This window comes from Uranotaenia lowii, chromosome 3, assembly GCF_029784155.1.
Source record: "Uranotaenia lowii strain MFRU-FL chromosome 3, ASM2978415v1, whole genome shotgun sequence".
Lineage (NCBI taxonomy): Eukaryota > Metazoa > Arthropoda > Insecta > Diptera > Culicidae > Uranotaenia > Uranotaenia lowii.
In genome coordinates this window covers 103,859,632-103,884,314 of record NC_073693.1, presented here as the reverse complement: position 1 = coordinate 103,884,314, position 24,683 = coordinate 103,859,632, and the positions used below count along the sequence as shown (strand labels likewise).

Here is a 24,683-nt window from a genome sequence, read left to right as displayed (position 1 = left end):
CAGTAGTTGATCTACTGTGGAAATTACCCCGCGTTACTATATGCTATCAGGCTCACCTGCATTATTGATCAAAGCTGATAAGGTGCATACCTAATTGAGTTACGGAATATTGTTCACAGTGCTTCTTATTCGGTATGAACACTCCCTGCCTTCGGAAATATTGGAAGCTTTATGGACACTCCACAGTTGTAGGGTAGCGGCTCAAGAATACTATCTCTGGGACACTGCTTCATGTCGTAAGAGGCGACAGCAGAACTCGACCCGTTCCTGATAAAGACTTTGGCAAATACTCTTGTTAGGGTATGGCGGTATGGCTAGCGTTCTGTTCTCTGATGTCCTAGTAAGAGGAGTGAAACCTGAAAAGATTAGCGGCTGAGGGGATGGCTGCTGTACCTTCTGATCCTGGCAAGTCTTTCTGGTAAGCTTCGTCAACCGTGCCGCTGGACTGACCATCTTGTAGATGCAAGCGCCTTGCGCTGTCTTGGTTCTGAACTAGTACCTAGTTGGAGTTCAGCAGTCTATGGAGGCCACCCAGAAGGAATAGCCTGGCGACCATTGAAGACCATTGAAGGATTTTTTTTCAAGTAGTGGAGTTCTTCAGATCTTCTCTACTGCGCAATGCGTTCAAGAAGTCAGGCGGAGTGCACGATAGTCGTGGTAACCAAGCGATCCTCGAGTTACGAGCAAGGCCTTAATCTTGAATCGTAACAACAGGCAGGGTATATATGCTGGAGTTTTGACTTGAAACCGAGTAAGCCGATGAGCGCAGAAGCGCGGACTAGGTCTCCCGTCATGGGTACAGCCTTGCTGCAGGTCCGGATGGTAATTATGGCCAGAGGCCCCAGGTGGAGTTTATGGCGTAGGTGTACATAGTATCCAGAGTCGACTAGTTGCACCCATAGACCCAGAGTACCATACTGGGGAGACGCGGTGGCTCGCCGTGCCATGGAATGCAATCCGTGAAAAGATGTACCTCCTGGGTGATCAACTAATAAAAAGAGAGGTCAGGAATAAAGATTGGCAAGCGAGATTACAAGAAGACAGAACAACGTTTAACTGTAGATGAGTCCATCGAAAACTAAAAATAAAAAATTGCGACCTGTTGAAGACGACCATGTCCATGTCCATGTCCATGTCCATGTCCATGTCGACAATACACCGCAATTTGTGTGGAGCACTAGTAATGTGCACACTAACATCAAGACCTGGGTGACGCTGACGAAAGTGATGATGTTTCTGAAGAGAGTCGTCAAGGAAAGGGAGGAGCTAGTTTAGAGAGCCAGGACTGCGGAGGGGTTCTAGAGTAAGAAATTTTTTGTGCTCCTCAGCGATCTCGTTCAAATCAGCTTAAGAGACAGGCAACTGGTTTTCAGTAGTAAGGAGAATTGTTAGAGAAAAGGTCGTCACGTAGTCACGCATCCCTCTAAGTCCAAAAACCATCAAGAAAAGTGCAGGGGTGCCCTAATTGTGGAAGCAGGAGAAGGTACAATGTAGGCGGTCTTGTTCCGGAAGCAGCGCCATATTCAAGGAACTAGTGGACAACACTTCCAATCTCTATTGTAGGCAGCAATAGTAGAGTGACGTGTTACCACTGCGAAGAAATTCGAGAGAGCGATTGAGAAGCATAGCAAGGCGACACAGCTTATGCTACAGCAAACCGCAGTGGAACAGGAAGGCAGTATTGCGCTATTGTCGGCACTTCAGCTGCAGATGGATCATACTTACTAGCGATATACGTTACGGCGTTTCGTCCAGCAGTTAGCAGATTCGCTCGACCGATTCGCGTTTGTGAAAAAAAAAAACCGCGAGACCGTGGGTGAAGCTCTTAGAACAACCAGCATCTATGTGAAGCAAGGAATATCAAACAGGTCACCAGCTTTTGATGTCACATTCTATAGAGAATATTTTACGATCATTGGGCAATTTAGCGCAAAAGGTCGAAGTTTTCTGGTCACTAGACAGTCACTGCGATCGAAAAGTGGAGATGGAAAACAAAGTTTTCGACAAAGAAGTCTGTGGTGAAGCTCTAGACATGCTGATAATATCTCAAGAACAGAACGCTGAGCAGATTACGAGCCTTTCGAGTCGGATGTCGTCAATGTCGGGGAACATCCGAGTCGTAGCGTTCAACTTCCCGCACAAGCTGCTCTCGATCTGGCACACGACGAAGAGAAAAAGTCGCAGGCCAAAAAATCCTAGGATTGCCACCCAAAAGGATACAAGAAGACTGGACAACGATCGGAGTAGACTGACCCCATCGACGAGGGCCGTCGAGTAGTGTGCGTCCGATCCCTCGGTTTAAAGCTACAAAGATTCCACGATCGGGAAATACCAACTAGTAGAATGGCTCTCGACGCCGGATGAGCCATTCGAGTCGGTTTAGGTAGACGTCTTCGTCGTTCCTAGTAGTTGCGTTAAGTCCCGCGTGTGTCGTGTTACAGGCGCAAGTCTAGGACGGGCATAAAGATGGAGAACCTCAAACCCTGGGTCCTGGGTCTGGCTTCGAGTCGTTATAAGAGAGGTCAGGCCTCAATTCTTAAGGAGGAGAGATTTGTGTGATCAACCCCGAGTCTTTACGATAAGCGGTCGGATCTCGAGTCGCAAGAGGAGACCTTAACCAACAAGAGTGTAATAAGTGCCTCGAGTCGCTAGCGGAGAGATTAGGCCTTGAGTCGCGAAGAGGAGTGGTTTATGTGGAAATCTCGAGTCATTGCGAGGAGATGTCGGTTCTCAAGTCGTTAGAGGAGAGTGCGGCCCCAGGTGGAGTTCAGGGAGTAGGAGGAATACACAAAGTATATCACGAGTCTTCCGATTCTACCCATGGACCCAGAATTGCAAACTGAGGGGAAGTGGTGGCTCGCCGCGCCTTGGGGTACAATCCTTAAACCGGGATTTACCATCTGTGGTTACCAACTAAAAAACAGATAGACTGTGGAAATCACAGAGATTTGCGTTAGCTGTATATAAGCCAGAAGGCAAGTTCAACGTACGAGAAACGTTAATGTTAGAGACGCGATAAGTGCCGTTTCACTGAACAACCAGGGTAGCGTTCTAGCGACCTTTAAGAAAACCAAAGAACACTGTTACAAACCGCTGAATCAGAGCATAGAATACATCCCATTAAGTTCCTTTGATCTGAAAACGGGAGCACCGTACAGGGTTCCATATATTCTGGCCTGTTATATGGGCGGTATAGAGTTGATTATCACCGGCGAGGGGGTAAACATCTTGTTGTTTGTTTGTTTGTTTATTGTTCTTCAACAGATCACGTATTGATCGAAATGATAGATTAAAAATCAAAGACAAACTACAAATACATGGAATTTTCCCTCACACTATACTTGAAGCACTGAAGAGTTCTACATTGGAATAATTCTTCCGAAACGTCAAAATCAAAGTGATCGGAGAACGGTTAAACGTTATTATTGCACCAATTAGCGCTATTAGCTCCGTGAATAGTTGTTCTGTTGGAGAGGAGAAAAGAACTAAAGATCACGATTCCTCAAGCGTCGAGGTCGTACGCTAAGTTGGAGTGGTTCCAACAGTGCGGTGCAGGCTCGTGGAAGCTTTATCAATGATGTAGTTTGTGTGGATGTTAAAATTCAGCAGTTTTTCCAGGATAACACCAAGGTCGTTCACATGCTTAACTCGTGCAACAACCTCATGTCCAAGAAAATAATCAGCGGGAGCCGCTTGCGTAAAAACAAAATTACCGCGTATTTGTTGCGATTCAAAGGAAAGCAATTGACAACACATCAGGCGACGAAGATGCTAAACTGGCTATTCAAGACGTTGAAAATCCATCGGGAAGTCGTTAAAGTAGATTAGGAATATTATGGTTCCTAGGTGGCTCCCTTGAGGTACTCCAGAAGAGGCAGCCAATTAATTGGAAAATGATTCACCTGTTCGTACAATAAGTTTCCGTCCTACCGGGTAGCTATGGAACCATTCCAGTAAAGAGTCGCAAACACCGATAAAATCTAGTTTGTCGAAAGCAGCAGTGCCGGATTATGAGGAACAAGCTTAACCAGAGGCGCGGGAGCTAGTTCAATCGTAGCCAATTGGAATCCTTCGTTAACAAAAAAGAGATCGAACAAGCGACCATTCCCATTCTCGATGCTCTGTTAATTTGGCGAAGGGTTGCTGTGCTTAGTGAGCCGAGTATCGAACTGGATGACGTCGTAATTAAAGATCTCGCTGGATCAGCAAACCAAAAATCGCCCTGAGAGGAACATCATTTAAGTCCAAGCAGGTTGAAGTCGCCAATAATGAGAATGTCGCCCTCAGGAACAGGAACAGCCTTTCCCGCGGAAAAAGCCGTGAGAAAACGACTCTACGAGGGTCGCATTTTTGGCACGATCAGGGGTTAGGTATAAAGCCCCGACGAAGAGCTTCCGAGTATTCAGATCGATACGGAATAACACTGATTCCTGATCGTTCCATGATTCGTGGTCGATTGGAGTGGCTGAAAGAGCGGATTGGATGGCAATCAAAACTCCGCCGCGCCGGTGGATTTAGTACTGTTGTGAGGACCTCAATCACACCGAAACACTGTGTAGTCAGAGCTAAAAACCTAAGGGTTCTTCGTTCTGCCAGGTTTCGGTGAAAGCCAAAATATCGTAGCTGGAGCATGGGGTGGCTAGCAGATATTCATTGACGCAGAAGTAGAGATTCAGTAAAAGAGATTAAGTTGATCTCATGATCCAGCAAACACATCGGCTCGTCGTTCACTGGAAGGGAAACATTAATCACGAAGAGGAAGGTCGACGAAAGTTGAATACTCCCAAAAAACACTTTTTGCTGCATAAACGCTGAAAAAATATTGAGTTCAATTTTTAATCAGCAATCTGGCTGGAAGAAGGCCTCAAAAATTCACTAATTTACGTGTCTTCAGCCTTTAATCATCTTGATCTGGAGAAGTTATTCATCAAACGTCATAAAACGTCAATTGACGGATCAACCCAAAAAAATAAAAAAAAATAAATTAATGTCCAATGTCTGTTAGATGTTTCGCACCCACTTTTTCCCCTCTGTGTTGTTTTTTTTTTGTTCCAATTACCCCAAACTTGAAATCTCCAGCTTGTTGGTCGCATGCCGTCAATTATGAAGTCTGCGGCGGGATAATAATTTGTCGATCTTAAGCGACCAAAATGCCTCTCAACCGAAGATTTTTTTAAGAATGTGTGAGAGAAATGATTTTTTTTAAAGTTTTATGCGCTAAAAATCGAATTTTTGAGTAAATCTTCTCTTCATTTGAAAATTTAGCTAAATTAGAAATCATAAAAAATGTCATTGAATAAGGAAAACAAAAATTCCTCTCTCATTTCAATCAAGCCGTAATCATGCAGGGCAGTTTTACCACAGTTCGCGGTCTGTCAAATTCCAATGGTAGCGAATGGTTGAACAAAGGCTGAAAAAGTGTTATTGAAGCAACTCTTTAACTCCTCCCATTGGCTGCACTGAGACTTCTTTAAACGCTGAAACATGGTTACAGTTTGTCTTTATTCAACCAGTAAGCTGAAGCAGCAATCACGCTTTAGCTCAGCTTTTGTTCAGCAAATTGCCGTTCTTAAGCAGCCAAAATGTTTATTGGGCTTGCCTTTCAGTACAGGCTGGAGAACCTCATCACCGCAATCGAATTCAGGGCCTGGACGACTGATGTCCCTGGCTGGAATCAGCGCGACTGAGTCGAAGGGCTTAGAAATCTCAGTAATCGGAATCGAAATGGAATCGGAATTTTGATCGTAAAAGGTACCGGCCTGTTAGTGCAGACTGGAGAAACTCATTGCGGCAATCTTGATAAAAAGTGTGAAGCTGCAGATAACTCACCATAAAACTGAATTACTACTAGGGACATAGAAAAAAATGGGGCCGGTTGTTAGGAGTACAGAGACAGTTCTTTGGTTCGGTTTCAAAAGTGAAAAGCTACGCCATCTCGCAAGTGCACCTCTCTTGAAACTTCGAAATGAAGAAGCAACCTAGAGCTCCGCCTTAAATAGAAACCTTAAGCCTTATGACTTGTTGTTTTATTATTTCATAGCAAAGGAAATTTTTTTTTTGATATACTGATTTAAAGGTTATCCATTTTGACTTCAAAAGTATTCGAAATATTTTCCAAATTGTTACTGTTTTGGTTTGTTTCTTTTTTATACATTACTTTTGAAGGCCTAAAATCTTATATTTCACAGCAATCATACGTTAAGAAGTAAAAAAAAAATGCAGTTAAAATAAGATTTTTTCCTCCATTCCATTATCATGGAAAACTAACACATAACGAGACTCATATTCGATTGTCGGTACCTACATATATAGTGAAAAGCGTTGTAAAAATTAGAAGCAAAAACAATGATGAATTAATAAAAAACAGCAATGGGATAGGACCAAGGAAAACGTTAGGGGCACTGTTTGGATGTGAAGGCGACGACACACATTAACTCTCCGATGTGAATTAGCAATGGTTTATTAAATATTAATACTGATATGGGTTGGGGTGGGGAAAGGCATTTAATCAAACAAGACAGTTTATAGAGGCAATTTAAGGAGCTGAATAGAAGAACAACAATAAAACACATCACACGCATTGTGGTGCTGGCTTTGTTGGGGAGGTTTGAAGGAATCGTGAACACAGAGCTGATTAAATATTTATCAAATCGTACCGAGAACTTAATTGAAAGAAAAAAAAAACGTAGAAAATCGATAGGTTAAATGAGTAAAAATAGAAATTAAAAGCACTGTACATTCTAGTCACTAGAAACAACTTGGGGATTATTCGTAGTTTTCGTTTAGAATATAGCTGGGTAGTAGGGGGTCTTAATTGGGAACGAATGTGTAATTGTATTTATGTAATATAGGGTTTATAAAAAATGATTGGTTGGATAGAAAAAAAAATCGGACACACCTAGGGCACAACCTGTGCGTTTCTATAAGTAGTCCCTCTCTGTCTCTCTCTTTCAGTATCTCATTCTTTGTCTCATGTTTTCTCAGGTTCACGGTAATGTCGGTAATTTTTCTTACGGAAAATTAGCGTTCAACGAGTAGGTTTTTCCCGGACGCAGAAGGTCGTTTTCGGTACATTGTGTGTTGTTGGTTTTTTTTCTCTTTCTCTATTTTGGTGGACTAGGAACGACCCTAATCGTTTTGCGTTTTTTTTCGGTACCGGGGCAATTTTCTAGCAATCTTCCAAAAGTTTACACACAACTCTCTATTTCTCCCATCTTTTTCTCTCTCTCTAGAGCTACTGTTGGTGATAGTTTGATGATGGTGATGGCGGATGATTGTTATTGCTGTTGTTGACGATACTGGTTTGAGGGAAAATTTCAGTATTCAGTAAAATAGTTGGCAACAAACGTACATAGCAAGCGTAACTTAAAAGTAAACTCAAACTGAGGGCGAATGGTTTCTTTTTTTTTCTCTGATAAGAATAGCAAAGATGGTTACTATAAACTTGTAAATGATCATCAAACAAAAAACGTTCATGTTAAACGAAACAGTTTACAAGTATGGAGTAAACAAACAGTTAAGCACATGATATTGGTAAAGGATTTGATGGCATCCCTATATTCTTGAAAAAAAAATTAAAGGAGAGTTGAACTCTCAACTATGAATAAAAATAGTAAGTTTATTTTACCTAAACTATTCTTCAATTATAGCTCAAACATCATAAATTCTTCCATCAGTTTGAATGTATTACAACATTCAAACTTTTGACGAGGTACATATTGTACAATCTGATACAATAGAAAATACTTTTCATAGTATATTTACTCAAGATTGGATGAAGTTCTGCTTATTCTGCAATTTTAAATTAGAGCTTAATCTTTTAAATTATTTACTCGAAGAAAACTTAATTAAACATTATGTTTAATGAAAATAGCATAAATTATCAAGTGGATTTTAAAAAATTTAACCATTATGATAGCTTAGCCTAAGCCCAAGTTTCTTTTCTCCGTTTGAGAATTTTATTGAAATTGAGAATTTTTATTTGAATTTTTTTTCCTGAAATACTTAGAAATCATTGTGCTAACGGATAACAAAGAATGATGAAAAAATAAATAACTTTAAAAACTATAAAAGGATCAATCCGAACTATGGAACTATGCTTACCTGGCAAAACTTTTAAATGCTGCACTCTGGGGGTTTATACATAGGGGCACGCGGCCCGTTTGCAGCTGTTCGGCAATGAATTTGTGCATTTCCTCTGTAAGAAATAGAAAAAAAAATCACAAGTTAAGTTATGAAATTACATTTGATGATTATTGTATCGTTATATCACTCTTTTCACATTCTTTTTTTTTGCTTGAAAGTTAACCGGTAACATTGGATTTTACAGTGATGTAATTACGGGTGATTATCGTTCAATTTTTTTACGTTTAGTCATTTTACTCAGTTTTTCTCTTTTTGTCGAAACATGATTAGGCGAGAGAAGGGATACTCTCATTTTAAAATTATGCATTTCCGTTCTCTGCGCTTAAAATGTTTGGCTTTAGCTCATTTTTTTTTAAACTCAATCCTCCTTTTTTCTAATTTTCATCGTCGTCCCTCTGAGATCATGGTATCATAACTATTAAAAAAAACATTACTAACTCTAATTTGTTCGTTTCTCTCATAAAATCCTTCCCATTTATTCTTTTTTTATCTTCGTTAACATTTCTCTCTTTTCTTCATGATTTTATTCTCTCTTAATCACTGGATCAAAAAGTCTAATAAATTTGACACTATGAAACAGGTTAAGCACCACTGACTCTCAGTGTGTGCTGCACGGCTAACTAAATCCCAAAACACAAACACTCAAAACCCAAAACTTGTAGCATTATCACAATTTACTTACACAAAAATTTCACTAATAGGACATATTCAAAACCTAGGCTAGCTTACATTATTTTATCCTACTTACGGGCCCGTATTTCCTACATTAGTGTACATATTGACAAACAAGACGAACAACATCCATATCACAGTTGATTCGGCACAGGAATATCACAGCTGAATATCACAGAATTTCTGGCAACCCTGCCTGGTTGCACTGCTCCACGGGCACGCACCACTGCCCGGAGCACCTCCGCTGTCTGCTTCCGGCTTGGCCAAAAGAATGAGCTGGGCTCAATAGTGCGTTGAGCTTCCGAACAACGGCCCTGAAGAAAACAAACATTTTTTCTCTTTTTCTCAAAGTTTTCCTTCACTATTTTATAACTCACCCTGTTGGGGCCGTCATTGATAAACCGGTTACTAGAAGCATCAACCTGGTTTGCCGTGTTCATCGTCGGGGCTGGATGTTGTAGATTTATGTATAGAGCTAACCGTTGCCTGGGAGTTAAAGAGAATGGATGTTTATCCGATCCGTTTTTATCCGAATTGTTTTCGCTCACCTCCTGCCGATGCGGGGCGACCCGGTTCTTTATATGTCACGGCTTCGGGGTGCAACGGATTACTCCACCAACAGAAACGGTGAACTGTTTCGCTGTGCTATGTTGTTTTGCTTTTTCTTTGTTTACGTTTTCACATGTGTTTTCGTTTGACAGGTTACACTCTTAATTCTAAACAGTTAATTTTGGCTCGAATTAATACAATTACTGCACGCTCATTACTTAATAATCACAAATACTTAATTATAACGCTACAACTATATTGACGACTTTTATTCTATTGTCTCTTTCTATGACTTTATTTTTCTAATTTTTTCAGATTCGTTTGATTCATCAATCTTTTTATCCGACTATATGTTTCCTAATATCTCTTCAGTCAAATAGCGTTTTTTTTTTTTTGGATTCCGGATTTGGCTCTGGAACCGTCCGAATAAAAAAACGACTTTCGCGGTTTCGAGTTATTCTATACGTAGGTGTGCATGAGAACGAGCGCAATGTTTACATGCAGCTGTCATTTTGTTCTCCCTTCTGGATTTCTTCACTCGGTTCTTCACATCCGGATTGCAATTTTTCGTGTCCGGATTGCACTGGACAGCAGATAGTACGATTTTGCTTGGCTGAGAGGTTCAAAATCGCGGCAATAATCATTTTCCCGTTCATTATTCCAACTGTTTTGCTTTCAGCCAAAAACAGCTGTTTAATGTTTTGACAACAACGTTGAGAGTATTGGTGAACTTCTCGCAAAACTGACTTTTTCTCAGGGCGACTCCGTCCGTTTTTCGAGCGAACCTAGGTTGCCTCTAGAGCAATAAATGAGCACGATGACAGCAGTTAGAGCAAACCTAGGTTGCCTCTGGTTTGCCTCCAGGTGAAAAAAAATAGGGGAGGAGCGGGCTATATGCGCCTATTAAGCAGAACACTGATTTAATCAAATATCACATCGAATATGTGTACAAAAACTATATACACGTGTGCAGGCATCTGTTTTCTATACATTGGAGTAATTTTTATGTTAAAATTTTCTTCTGTTTCCAAGAAAACGATTTTATTGTAATTGTTGTCTAAAATGCCGAACCTCAAACCGTGCGGGCTAAATGCGCCTATTTATGTTTTGAACAAAATTTCTGTTTTTGGGCAATATTTCCGTATAATTTTATTGAAACAGCTAGATAGTATTAATTTACGTACGACAAAGCTGAAGTTTTATAAAAATCTATTTGTATTATAATTTTATGGAATAAAACAAAAGTTAGGGTTGGCATACTTTGAAGGCAGTTCATCCATGAGAAAAACTTTATCAAAACTATTTTTAGATCTTCAATTCTCTCTAAAGATGTTATTCAGAGCTTAGATTTGAAGGTTCAATAATAAAAATCATTTATTTATTTTATTTAACCTGTTATTTTAGGATGGAGGCATTTTACAAACATGATGGGGGCATACAAAAACACTCTATTATTCCACTATATAATCATTATTAAACCTCCACAAAAGCTGAAATATGTTTAATTTCATAAGTTCATTTGAGTAAGAAACAAAAACCATCCTAATTTTTGTTTTAAGCTTCTTTACGTATAATTTTTAAAAGTCGAAATATTACATCAAAATGTATCAAAACCTTGTATGATTTTTTAAATTTGTTTGAGTTTGTAAATTTATAAAATTCTTTCTTGCCTTATGTTCTAAGCGTATCACCCTCAAAATGCATTGGTCGTATAAGCTGTCTAGTCAGCCATTTCATCAAACAGCCGTAGGGTCATTTAACCCGATAGGCCCATTTAGGAAACCTTTCCCCTACGATAAAAGTTTTCCCTTTTTGATCTTTTTTTCTGAATTCTTCAGGTATTTGATTTCTATTTTGTCCCTGTGGCATTATACATGTGCCTCTGGTACTCACAGCCAGGGTTGCCAACATTTTTTTTCCGAAAATCAGAACCAGGTGGAATAAAAATCAGGCTACGTCAAAGTAACGGGAATTGCACTCAAAGTGATGACCTTTTTTTTTGGTCGTCGCTCCACATTTTCACTTCAGCAATGGTACCTAATATCCAGTTCCTTACTACCATATTTTCAAAAAATCAGGGCTTATCAGGTTGTCAGGCAAATCCCGAAAAATCAGGCACATTGCCATCTCTGCTCACAGCCTTACGCCGAAAGAGTAAGCTCTTTACATAAGCAATAGCTATCGCTAGCACAACTGACGCTATAAGTATTTAGCTATCAATTATTTCAGATGTGTAGCAGTCTCGAGAGAACACTGACAATGGGCTCCTTGGGATCCCCACAGTCCCCATAATGAAACCAGCTAAGGTCAAGGTCCATCAAAGATCTATCAAGTAGTATCAAGAGAGTTGGGCTGTTGTTCTCTCGAACAAATCGTTGGCGACACCAGCACCAGTGATGCCACATTAAAATCGGTATTTTAAGCCCGAAAAAATCGGTGTTTGGTAAGAAATTAAAAAAAATCGGTTTAAATACCGATTTTTTTAGAAGCTTTCAAAACTAAGTTTATTGAAAGAATATTTAAAAGAATTGCTATTTTGTCAGTATTGCAATTTTTAAACGTCATGTATTTTGTTCAAGAGAAAGTTCATTGTGGCTTTATTGTGTTATTTACTCTAAACACTATTATCTTTTAGTATTTTTATTCTTCTTAATTATTTATACCTAATGCTACATAGCGGAACGCCATTTTTGGTGCCTATGTTTTAAAATCTGATTTCAAAGATTTTGGCGGTTTGAATTTAAAATATTTGTCAGATTTTGTCTATCACCTCTATTTTTGGCATGTGGAAATTACAAAATTGGTTGGTTTTGGGTAAAATCTAATTAATCTACCTGAAAAATAAAAATTAAAAATTGATTTTGAATCAAATTATAATCCTTAAGATACTGTGAAGTGGTTCTTGTTTCAAAGATATAACGTTGTGAAAAAATTGAATTCGATTTTTAGAAATAAGAATCGATAAGATTACATCTATTTCTGACATCATTCAAGATAGTTTTGAGTATTTGATATGAAAGATTTTAACTCGATTAACAACTTTGTCAAAGACTGCGAAAAAAATTGACTTATAGTTCAAAAACAAAAATTGAATTTATTTTAAAATTTTGTCAAAATTCCTGTTTCTTGGTGATTTAAAAAAAAACGAATAGAAAACTTCAATTTTCAAAAATCAGAATTACTCGAGGTCTTCGGAAATGTTGATTATTGGGTGAAAACCTTCATTTTCAAAATATTTGTTATGTTCTGTATGCCGAAAAAGTGCACAAATTTTTTATTGAACTTTTGCCTATTTTTTAAGGTTATCCCGAAAACAAGAGCAAACAAAAAAAACTTAACGGATATTAGGAATCAGCGCCCTAAAACTAAATTAAAAAAAATCTCATATTCTTTGCACTTTGCACCTTAGCACTTGTCTTGGTTTCAAACTTTTATGCATCAGCGTCAATGTATGATCTTCTAACGTCTTGAACTGCTATAACCTCTAATCAAAAGCTCGGTTTACAGTTCGAGTGAAAATGAACGTAGAAAAAATTATTTTATCCATAACTCAGAAACGCGAAACTACTAGCATGTGTAACATGGTGGAATCGATGGAGAATGGTTGAAAGATGAATTTTGTTCCTTAAAACCTTCTAGAACTGTTTTTATTTCGATTCCCCCGAGTTTTTCCCCAGGGAAATTTCATCATGGCGGGGGAATCGCAATAAAAACAATTTTATCAGGTTTTAAGGAACGAATCCCGCTGGAATTTCATCTTTCAACCATTTTTGATCGATTCCACTATGTTACAAAGCCTAGTTTTGTGGCGTTGTTGAGTTATGGACGAAAGAATATTTTTCACGTGGAGTGTAAATGGGCCTTAACATGGTGGATTCGATGATCAATATTAAATCTCAAGACAGTTGGCATTAAAGACAAAGATGCAATCGACTGCGCTGGACTGGCTGCCTAATCCATTGATCCGAAATTAAAAAAAAATACACTGAACCCAAATTCACTCTTAAAATACACATGATTTTTCACTTAAAATCAAGCATCTAGTGATTTTCTTCCATTCAGGTGCGACATATACATTTCATTTGACAGTCACTTAAATTTCAAGTGAATTCATCCACATTCACTTGAATTTCATGTGAATGTCGGGTTGTAATTGTGTTTATTTTCAGAGTTGAAAATGGCAAATTCTAAAGAGCAGCGTTTAAAGCTTATGCTGGTTTTGGTTTTTCCCAATTCTTTACAGGCGATTTTTGCGGTAGTTTGTGTTAAACGTGATGTAAGAAAAAGTTATTTGAAGGTGTTATCATGTTTCAGCTTGTGGGTTGGACTGGACAGATTTTCTGGTTTGCAGCAGGAAAGATTTAGAAGTCGCACTATCGGCAGTAACCGATATGCCTTGGGATTACGATGGAATTTTCCAATCAATAAATTTATGGCGAAAGCGTAATGTAAGTATTTGAAATCGAAGTGGTGTTCTATAAATGTTCTTTTATTTAAAAACGCGAGAGATAATTAATTTGAAACTTACTTAGAAATTCAGATAAATTTCACTCGAACGTCATAGTGTAATTCACTTGACCGGTCACTTAAGTGAGTTCACTTGACCCATCACTTAAAATTCAAATGAAATTACGTATGGCGAGAATTTACTACAGATGTCACTTAATTTTCAAGTGAAAATTATTTTGCGTGTAAGCTTTACAGCTTTCTTCTCTTTCTTTACATCCTCGCGCCAAAACATTGAAAAACAGACGTCACTTCACTATCATTGCGGGTATATTGTTAACGGCACATCTATGATTTTTTTCGGAATTTTCACACAAAACACCTGACCTTTTCGGTAGCCAAATACTGGAGGGTTCAGTTGTACTAGCGATTGTAAATATTATACGGGATGGGCATCAGGATTCTCCTTAAATTTTACAAATTCTCCTTTAATTTTACACGGAAAATAACAAAAAAGGTAACTTCTTCCTCTTCGAGGTGAAACTCACCTCGGTGAAGGTGAATGAAAAAAAGGTAAAATTTACCTTTTTGCTTGCTGAATGCAAAGAGGAAAAAATACCGAGAAAAATGGGTGGAGGAAAATTACCTCTACTTCTCGATAAATGTTACCTTGTTTACTTTCTGTATAATACCTCTTAGCCTGCGTTGCCACATATACAGATTTTTCTGTAATAATTTTTTTTTTTAATTTTTAAACTAAGAATCTGAAGATACAGATTACTGGTAATTTATGCATATTTTCGATAAATCAAAAATTTTCAAAGACATTTTCATTATACTTCGTCGTGATTGATGATACTTCGATAATCCTAAGTTCAAGCCATCTGCAATTGTCACACTCGCAAATTTGAAAACTTTTCCACATCAGAGATCGGGACCGTATCAATACATCGCTTACAATGGACAAGCAAAGGTATCAGACTGGGGGTAGGCTTAAAAGCGACACGTTATCCAAACATACGGGAAAATTGAGCCTAGTGCAGTGTTAGGATCCGGAATCAAAATTATAGATTCAGACTTCAATACAGATTCTAGAGATTTTATGCAGATTAAAATGATGTTTTGTCTCGAAACTACAGTTTTTAATGTGGCAACGCTGCCTTAACCCTTTTTTAAGTCATCGAATAACTCTTTGCCCACTTCGGAGCGACCAAATGCCTCCATGCTCATTCAGGGTTGCATATACAGGGTGACAGTAAAGTTTCCGTAGTTTTTCAAAATGCTTCCGTAAACCTGCTAAATAATTAATGAATAATTTTATAGAACCTTGGCGGCAACATCAAACAAAAAATAGTGCAAGATTGGCTCGAAATTCCATCCCACCAGATCAATATATTCTTTCAGTCATCTGCAAATGTCTCCAAAGCTGCTCGTTGGCCTTTCAATCGTAATGTCGTTTCAAACCCATGATGCCCCTCCGTGTCGTGATTTTACGTTTCTCACCGTAGCACGCTGTGTGGCTGAGTTTTTCCTTCAAAGGTGGACTACACAGGAAGTTCTTTTAGTAGGTATAGGTCTGTGAGTTTGTCAGGAAAAATTTGTGCCCAAATCCCAAAACTCTGGAATTGTATAGATGAACTATAAGAATTCTGGAAACCTGAATAAATGTCTGTATTAAGTCCAAAAACTCTGGAAGATTCAAAGTACGAAAGATGAAAAGGGATTAAACAAGAGCTATAGTGAATATCATATGGATAATGGTTGCTCAAAGGTATGCACCAATGCTCGGATTGGACCACAGCCAAGTGCTCACACCTGTTGCACTGCAAGTACTTCAAGCAGTGTGGAAAAACTCTAGAGAGGTCTCGATGGTCAACTGGAAGAAGCACGATGAAGGTTTGGCCACATACGCTCCATCATATATTATCAAAGCAGTGTCGTTTCGTAGGTTTTAAACCCTACTAAGAGCAACAGCACCTATTGAGTGCAAAATCTTTGGAATTAGTTTTGACACCTCAAAAGCGCATCGGCAGGTTTTACATTAGCCTTGTCTTTATCATGGGTGCATCAAGAATCGGCCTAGGACTCACATTTGAATATTGTACTGCAGTCGCATTCACAGGTGCTAAATTGCTTAATGTCAAATTCGGACGGGTTTGAACAGCTCTTTAGAACTGCATAACAGCCTCACGAGCGACAAAAAAGAAAAAAAACATGATGAGCAACTACCGACGCGTGAAAGAGCTGCTAAGTCGAAATAAGATCTTCAGTGCGTATGAACTCTTGAGTCTTTTTCGTTTTCGGCGAACTTACTTATCTTTTACACGCCTTTAAAATAATCAATTTTGCTCAATAAATTATTCCCTGTATTTCAGTCTCAGCGTCTTCATGTGCCTATTGGCTCAGATTTTTTCGTCAGATGATAATTAATTCCTGAATATATTCTTGATTCGATAGGTCCCAAAACAGAACCCAGAGAGAAAATAAAAATTTAATCAGAATATTGAAAAAAAAAAAGATTTTTAAGAATAACAATTAATTTGCAACTGTTTAGTGAATGTTTAGTCCTGAACTAATCAATTATTTTTTTAGAAATAAATTTTCAAAAACAAAAATATCAGTCTCTAAATTTTGTTTCGACATGAACCCGGAAGAACGGAAGTATTCAAAATCAATCCAATTTGCTGCAATGCTACCGGGTGTATTAAATTAAATCACATGGAAAGACGACAATGTACAGCACATACACTAAGCTTCTGCATCCTCTTACCTTTCACTTGTTGCACCGAGGTCAGCTTCCGTTCCCAGATGTCGTCGAAGGGTTGGGCGGCCGACGGTTCAAACTCCGCAGCATACTGGCGCATCCCGGCCGACGGGGTGTAGCAGCACTTGCACATGCAGGAATGGTAGCGAAGCCGGCCCTCGTCCACGTACGGATGCGCCAGTGCATCGATGACCGATATTCTCTTGTCCTAGATAGATGGGAAGACGAGACGAACCATACGTGTAGGGTAGTAATTAATAATTGACCTTATTTGAACTAGGACGGGTCTCTGTTCCGAAAGACCGGAAGGACACACATCTGGGAAAGAGGATTCTTACCGGGTCGAAGACTAGCATCTGGCAGAGTAAGTGCACCGCCTCGTGAGTGGCATGGTTGCTGAGAGTGTACAGTGCGGATAGAGATGGCGGTTTGGGAGCTCTCCGGATCATGTGGGATCTGGCTCCTTCGCAGGCGTGTCGCATATCTTCCAGGGTTGGCGTTCCTAGAAGTTCTGTGATAAGTTCCAGCTGCGAAGAATTAAGGAGACATGATTAATTAACAATTTAATGAACTAAGCATTTACAATCTTCAGATTTATACTCACCTGTTGCACTGGGCTTTGCGCCTGGAAGAGGATTCTCCTGCCCAACAGTTCTCCGAATATACAACCCACAGACCAAACGTCCACCGCAGCTGAGTAGTGCCGAGCGCCCATCAGGATTTCCGGTGCCCGATAGTACTGAGTGACCACTTCCTGGGTCATGTGTTTCGACTGGTCCGGTTCCTCGACTCGGGCCAGACCGAAATCGCAAATCTGCGGGGGAGAAACACGAACCATTAATAAACCGTGCAACGATGCAAACGAGCAAATCGTTCCCCAATATTTTACCTTCAGAACACAATTACTGTTAACCAGCAGGTTGCCCGGTTTGATGTCCCGGTGCAGGATCCGCGCCGAGTGCAGATACTTGAGGCCCCGCAGGATCTGGTACAGGAATACTTTGATGTGGTCGGCCGATAGGTGCTGTGGTGAGACGATGATTTTGTGCAAATCCGACTGGAGCAGTTCTGTGATCACGTATCTGGGTTGTTTTTTGTGGTTTTGGTTAAGGAAATTTTGATTGAAATGAATATTAAATATATAAAGTGTATTTCAATAGACACAATCATTTTTAACCGTTTCTAAACAAAATCAGCCAAAGTCTGGCAAATATGTGCATTCCTAACAACTTCGTGTTGTTTAACGAAGTCAAATCTGATTTTGTGAAGGATCAATCAACGAAAAGTACATAATTTTCCGGTAATTGACCCTACAAAAGGTCATACCCAGGCCAAACAACTATTTTTTTATCATAACTTCAATCGAAATACTGTTCGTGATGAAAAATTTGTCATAATTTAGGCTTAAAGAAAAGCGTTATTAGAAAGAAATCGGCCGATAGAGACCAAAGTTACTGGTGAAAAATTAGTTTTTCATGTTCCTCTCGAATAAAATGTTTTAAGATTCAAAACAAATTTCCAATTCTTTGCACGTTGCCTTCCCGTGGTCCAATATGGCTTAAATTTGGCATGGAACTTATTGTTAGGTGTCTCTAACTCTAGCCTAAATTGCTCAACATTTAACAAGTTTTTTTCCCAAATTTTGGCCACTCTATCGTACACTCTATGTACACTTTATCGACTTTTTTTTTTATTTTAACTTGAAACACACTAGGACAGATTCAAAAAACTAACTGAGTTGACTTTTGGGTAAGCACTCCTATAAAATAGATTAATGCAGGTAGAAAACAAAAATAAATAATATCCATTAATATTTGATACTTTTTTCGAAAAAAAAAACAAAACTAAATGCGATCTTTAAACAAGCTCTTCTCCGATAATAAGAAAAAGTGTTGTTTTGGGAATATATTCGATCATTTAAGCTGGAAAAGAGGAAAAATGCCGTGACAAAGTACAAAAACAATCAATCGTTGAAAATCTTCAAAAGTCGCTTGTCACACATATGAACAATCTAACATTGCAAAAGACAATTTCAAGTATTTTGACAATCAAATAATTGAAAAAAAAAATCTTTTACAACTTTGTGCTCATGTTTAGAAAACACAAATAGTTTTTTTTGTTCAGGGAGACCTGCTACGCTAGAGGTTTATGAATGTATAAATCATAAATTTGGATATGATGCTAAATAATTCTTCGCAACTTCATGTTTAATTTGTGCTTAATCTAAACCTTCAAAAATTACTATTTCTAAAGAATAAAATCTTCAAGTCTACGTGAAATGTATGGAAAAAATTCAAAACTTCGAAGCGTGTTTCGACAGAAATAGCTTCAAGGTTTTTGAAAGTTTTATATCCTTCAGGGTCTGAGTGCATTTTATGTTCGTTATTTAGTCCTTAACTTTATTTGATTATTTCATATACCTATTTATTTAGCCAAATAGGTTTCTAAAAGCAAGAGCAGGATTGGACGGCTCCTCCCAAACAACAAAAAGTCGAGAGAAAACAGCACTGTTTTCAGTACGGCTTCCGAGTGCAATCCTCTTTCGCTGATCATGCTCCACTCCTTTTATCCGAGTTTACACCAGCTTTAGGCAGAGATGCAAATGTGCCTGATTTTTAAACAACCTGATAAGCCCTAGTTTTTCGCTGATTTTTGAAAATTAGCCTGATTTAAAAAAAAGGTCCTCACTTTGACTGAGATTTCCGTTACTCCGATGAATCCTGATTTTTATTGCACACGTTCCTGAATTTTGAAAAAAAATATTGGCAACCCTGCTATCACCACCCTTCGGCTCGAGATTTAGCCGAGCACGCACATGGTCGATTGCTTCGGGTTTACCACTACTTAAATTACGGTCTAATGAAGACCATGTGCGCGCTCGGCTAAAATCCCGAGTCGATGGGGAGTGATCAGTGTTGTCAACCTTCCAGATTTTGTCTGGATCATCCAGACTTTTTGGACTTTCGCCAGACAATTTTTGAGGTTTTCAGGCTTCGAGACTTTTGACTTTTCTTCCAGACTTTTGAGTTCAGACATGACATTTTTTACAGACTTTTCGAGATAAAATGATAGAAAATGGTACGAATAAGTAATTGAAAAGTGCAGAGTTTTATGAAGATGGATGTGAGAATGAAGCATAGAACTTAGTACTTCCGGTACTTCAACAATGGTGTCTTGCATTGATAAGGATTCTATACATGAGTATGAATAGATTATCAAATTAAAGCGAGCCAAAAAGTCATTATCTATAAAGTTCACCATCCAGATGTTTGCAGGTTGGCTACCTTTGTTGGAGCCATCATAAGTACTTACTATATTTGGATGAAATAGTAAATATCCCCTCAAACTCATGATTGGTGATTTCACCATGATCGATAACTATTCCTGTGTGTAAGAAAGTGTAAACAGGTCATCAGTTATTAATGTTTGCCTGATTTTTCTTCTCAAGGCTCCCTGAATTTGGGGAAAAAATGTAAGCGACTTGGACAGCTAATGTGAGAGGCGCTCTCGCATCTCGGTGAGAGAAAGAGAATTCTAGTCAAGAGCGCCCTAGTGTTTGAATCATACACCTTAGTGAGAGTGGAGTAAAAAATTGTTTTGACTCTTTACCACACAACCAGATGTTCCATTTTCCAGGTTTTGTCCTTTTTTCAGTGCCGTTCTGATTTTTTTTATTGGATAAACTTACCTGATTCTGGAAAACAGTGATTAAAATATACTGATTTGTTCTGATTTTCAAAAATATAACTAAATTTTTAGGTGCTTATGTTAAGGTGACTATAGTTCCTGTTCCTGCATTCCGCCTTTGTTTATGTAATCTATGCATATTATTAATCCTGAATTTTTCTTTGCAGAGTCCAGATTTTTTACAAAGCCCCATTGCTTCACACAATGAACAAAAATTTCTTCTTCCAAAGGGTAAAAAATCTGTACTTAATCCTGAAAATCCATCTTCAATTTTCAATAAGTACAGAATCTGTACCGAAAAAAATCAATAATTTTTTATACGAGATTAAGCTGCACTTGTGGTAAATATGGCCACAGCTGTTTTGATGTTTTTTTTTCCAAAAAATTAATGTCAAAAAGGAAGCGTTTATAGCAGCGGATAGCAGCGCGTCCTAGCCTACAAAAAACTGGTTTCGCTCTCAGATTTCTCTCCTGTACACAGGGTTGCCATTTTTGTTTTTCAAAATTCAGGGACATGAGAAATTAAAATCAGGATACATGATTTGAACGGAAATTCTGGTCGAAGCGTGAACCTTTTTTGGCACACATTTTTACCTCCACTAATATCTTTAACGCAGTTCCGTACTACTCATTTTCCATCATATTCGCAAAATCAGGGAAAATTAGACTTATTTCCAAAACCCAGAGTAAAACGGAAGATTATCAGGGCCTCAAACAATTAGGCAAATCCTGAAAAATCAGGCACATTGGCAACTCTGCCTTTACACAATGTACAAGATAATTTTCCTGAGATGGGAATGCTCTCGCTCATTCTTGTGTGTAGACAATCTCACAATTGTTAGCAGTGCGACTTTTCCCACTTTCAAAACGGGGTAAGATACGTCTTATAAAAAAATCAATTTCAATAAAATATTATACAAAAATATGTGCACCATAGCCAGATGCATGGATGGCATTTCTCCCGAGAGGCAAAAAGCACCTCTAGTTAAAATTTTCACCGGTTGTCGCTGTGTGGAGACGCCGCACAGTGCGGTGAACCCATAGAGCCGATGGACAAAAGTCGAAAAAAGTTTTAATTCGATAAAATCTTTGTTTAAATGTTCAACTTTTGAAAGTACGTAAGAAAAACTGTGTTTTGAAAGTTTCTTCTCTATTTGGATTTTTAAGCATTAAAATCCATGGCTCAAACAACTATATTTTGAAGATTTTCAATCTTTCTTATAGAAGATTTTGCAAATATTTGCTCTAATGTACGATTATGTTTGGTATTGATAATATAACACATGGAAAATAACTGAATACAACACTTTCCTTTTCAAGCGATTAGGGAATTCATGGGAACTTTGCCGATGAATGCTTCATCTTAGGTCAAAATATTTCAAAATTCAAACCACAAAGATTCATATAATTTTTCAATGAGATTTCAAAGCCACAACCATATCAAAAACCATTTTTATTCAAAATCTTTATTAAAAATATAATACTGATAAGTTCAAGAAGAAAAATTCACTTTATTTCGGTTTTCGTTTCACCACAACGGTTCTTTTTCGAAGAAATTTCATTCCTGTGGTCAAAAATGACCCTCCGAAAAATTGCTCATATCTCTGTTAGCGCAAAAAACGCAATTCAGCAAGCATAGTGGGTGTTCAGGATGAAATTTCCTAGCATTTGAATATAAAATGGTAGTGACGTCTCGTGACGCAAATTTGTTCTGACTAGCTGAAATTGAGCAATTTTTGTTGATTAAACTTACAAAAATAATGGTAAACTAAAAGGTAGCTGTAAAGACCAAAAACGATTTTTTCTCAGTAAAAAACACAATACGACACGCGTTGAGTTTAAATCTTCAACTTGGAACGAAAAATTTGAGTTTGCTGCGAAACTTGTCAACGGTAAACAAAAATTTCAAAAAAGTGTGAGTTTTCGAAAAAAAAAATTTTTCTTGCCTTCTTAATGCATCGACTTTGAACTAATGCTGCGCGTGAAGGAAGCCAAATTATGTCAAAAGCATGTTCGTTCATGAAGCTCCAACCTCTTTCCAGTTGATTGGTAAAGTTGAATTTAAGGTTTAATAAACTAAAATTTTGGACTTTTGTCCACTGGGCACCGCACTGTACGCCGGCGGTATAATGCATTAAAGAGCAATGAAGACCCAATCTTTAGTGTGTGCAATGGCGAATGAAAGGCCTGAGAAATTAAGGGGAGACGAAAGAGAGCATCAGTTGTTGTTGGCTTAAGGCAGAAACACAATACAGCGTCGAACGTCGCGTCGCGTCAGCTGTCAACGCCGTCGTCGAGTACTAAAACGCTGACGCGACGCAACCGAAGATTTTTGCATCACAATACAGCGTCAAGAATCATAGCAACCAAAAGTTTGTTTTGATTCGCTTCTTTGGTTCCGTTGGTTTTCGAGTCTAATATGTTTTCGTCTTTTTTGCTGAAATTGCTATCAAGTTTTATTTCGACGGAATTTACGCTGCTTGATGGACGGCTACTGCCCCACAGAAGGGAGATTCACCATCGAAAATTAGGTCAACATCAAGAGATACAGCAGGTTAAGGCAGAAACACAATACAGCGTCGAACGTCGCGTCGCGTCAGCGTCGCTTTGACATTTCATTTTGGGGACACAATTTTTCATTTGAGCCATCACAATGGTGCGTCGCGTCAGTGACAGCATAGTACTAAAACGCAAGACTTGTTCTAAACAGCAGCGTTCTCCAGCGTCAACGTTTATGTTTTGAAAGAAATCGAAATTCTAGCGCGTCAGCAGGGTTTTAAATATTTCTTTTTGATGTTTTTTTGTCAGTTTGACACAAATATAATGAAAAATAAAATCATAGTAATTTTTTATTCCCGATTTTACAAATTTGATGAATAACATCGTTGATATTTATGTCTCTCATTAAATTTTGATTTACATCATGATGAAATCATAAATAATTGACTCAAACCATAAAAATCCTCCTTTTTTTTCTTTTCTACAATAGTCGGATTCTTCTCTTAATCATAAGAATTCGGATATAGAACTCCTACTGTTTCTCGAAAAATATTGGTTTTTTTTGTGCCGAGTTTTATCTTCATAATTTAAAACAAAAAACCTTTTTCAGTGAATGTTGTACTGTCTGCCTTCGGTGCAATCACACTATCCTTTTACCATCGTTCTTAAGCGGCTGTTACCGGTGGAGGGTCTGTCCATCCACATCCGGCAGGAGGATTGAATTTGAGGCTAACCATCGAGCAATGTATCATTGGTTGAAGTCTTCTGCGTTTGGAGGTTCTTATACTACAAACCTTGCCGAGGTGCTGCGTCTGTGGCTGTGATACCGTCACAATCAAAATATCATCAACGGAACTGGTTGGAAATAATCGGCTTCTATTTCGCTTGTCAAATGTATTTCTCCTGAAATAAAAGAATTCCAAAAAAAACGAACCGAAAATTTCGACATCCGCCAATGCATCGAATCAAAACAAACTTTTGGTTGCTATGTTTCTTGACGCTGTATTGTGATGCAGAAATCGTCGGTTGCGTCGCGTCAGCGTTTTAGTACTCGACGACGGCGTTGACAGCTGACGCGACGCGACGTTCGACGCTGTATTGTGTTTCTGCCTTTAGGAGTTTGAAATACTACCGAAATATTAAAACCAATTCATTCTAACTGCAAAATAATTAAATAATATTTCTTTTCTGTTTCAGGGTAAACTACACGTAATACAAATAAGCCTCCAGCTAATTTGCTACATATTCGGTAGCCGATGGGTTTCGGGAATGATCTGGATCGGTGGAAGGATGAAACTGTGGGACGCACCAGATCAGTCAAGCTAGTGAACTGCACGAAGAGGCAGCATGAATGGTTGGCATAAATGTTAATTGATTAGTATGTAAATAAATCTATTGACTAAAACTATTTTTAAAGAAAAACCAAAAAATCCGAAAATCCGTTTGCTCAACAAGAATATTTTCATGTGATGGCTCCATTTCATTGATCTACCCAAGGTATCAAAGAACATTAAAATGTTGAAAAATAATTTTAATGATAGAATTTAATCATTTGTATGTAAACGAGAAAAAAGTGGACCGTTATTTCAGTTTTGGGTCTTTTTGTATTAAAATTCAGCATAAAACATAAAAACGCAACATTCAGAACGCTGGCTGACGCGAGACAATTTTGAAATTTTTCAAAACCAAAACGTCGACGCCGGAAAACGCTGCTGTTTAGAACAAGTTTTGCGTTTTAGTACAATTTCTTCACTGACGCGACGCACCATTGTGATGACTCAAACGGAAAATGGTATACCCAAAATCAAATGTCAACGCAACGCTGACACGACGCGACGCCTGACGGGCTATTGTGCGGCCGCCTTTAGTCTTGACATGGAATCGCATCTTATCTAACAGCAGTATAGTAATTCTAGCGCCA

At 38.4% G+C, this 24,683-nt stretch overlaps 1 protein-coding gene across 5 annotated transcripts in view; it reads right to left on the bottom strand.

The window, feature by feature from the left end:
* LOC129751349 (serine/threonine-protein kinase NLK) overlaps nt 1-24,683 on the bottom strand; it is a 306,036-nt gene that overhangs the window by 6,065 nt on the left and 275,288 nt on the right. For 3 of the 5 annotated variants that reach the window (XR_008738684.1, XR_008738685.1, XR_008738686.1), the window contains exons 5-10: nt 17,466-17,658; nt 17,181-17,390; nt 16,915-17,103; nt 16,583-16,784; nt 8,104-8,197; nt 6,899-7,298 (exon numbers count right to left, since the gene is read on the bottom strand). Coding sequence is in view for 2 of the 5 variants with exons in the window: in XM_055746794.1 (XP_055602769.1) it covers nt 8,104-8,197; nt 16,583-16,784; nt 16,915-17,103; nt 17,181-17,390; nt 17,466-17,658 (888 nt within the window). In the remaining 3 variants the exon portion in view is untranslated. The remainder of the gene's footprint in view (nt 1-6,898; nt 7,299-8,103; nt 8,198-16,582; nt 16,785-16,914; nt 17,104-17,180; nt 17,391-17,465; nt 17,659-24,683) is intronic. The other 2 variants (XM_055746794.1, XM_055746795.1) reach the window with 1 other exon arrangement.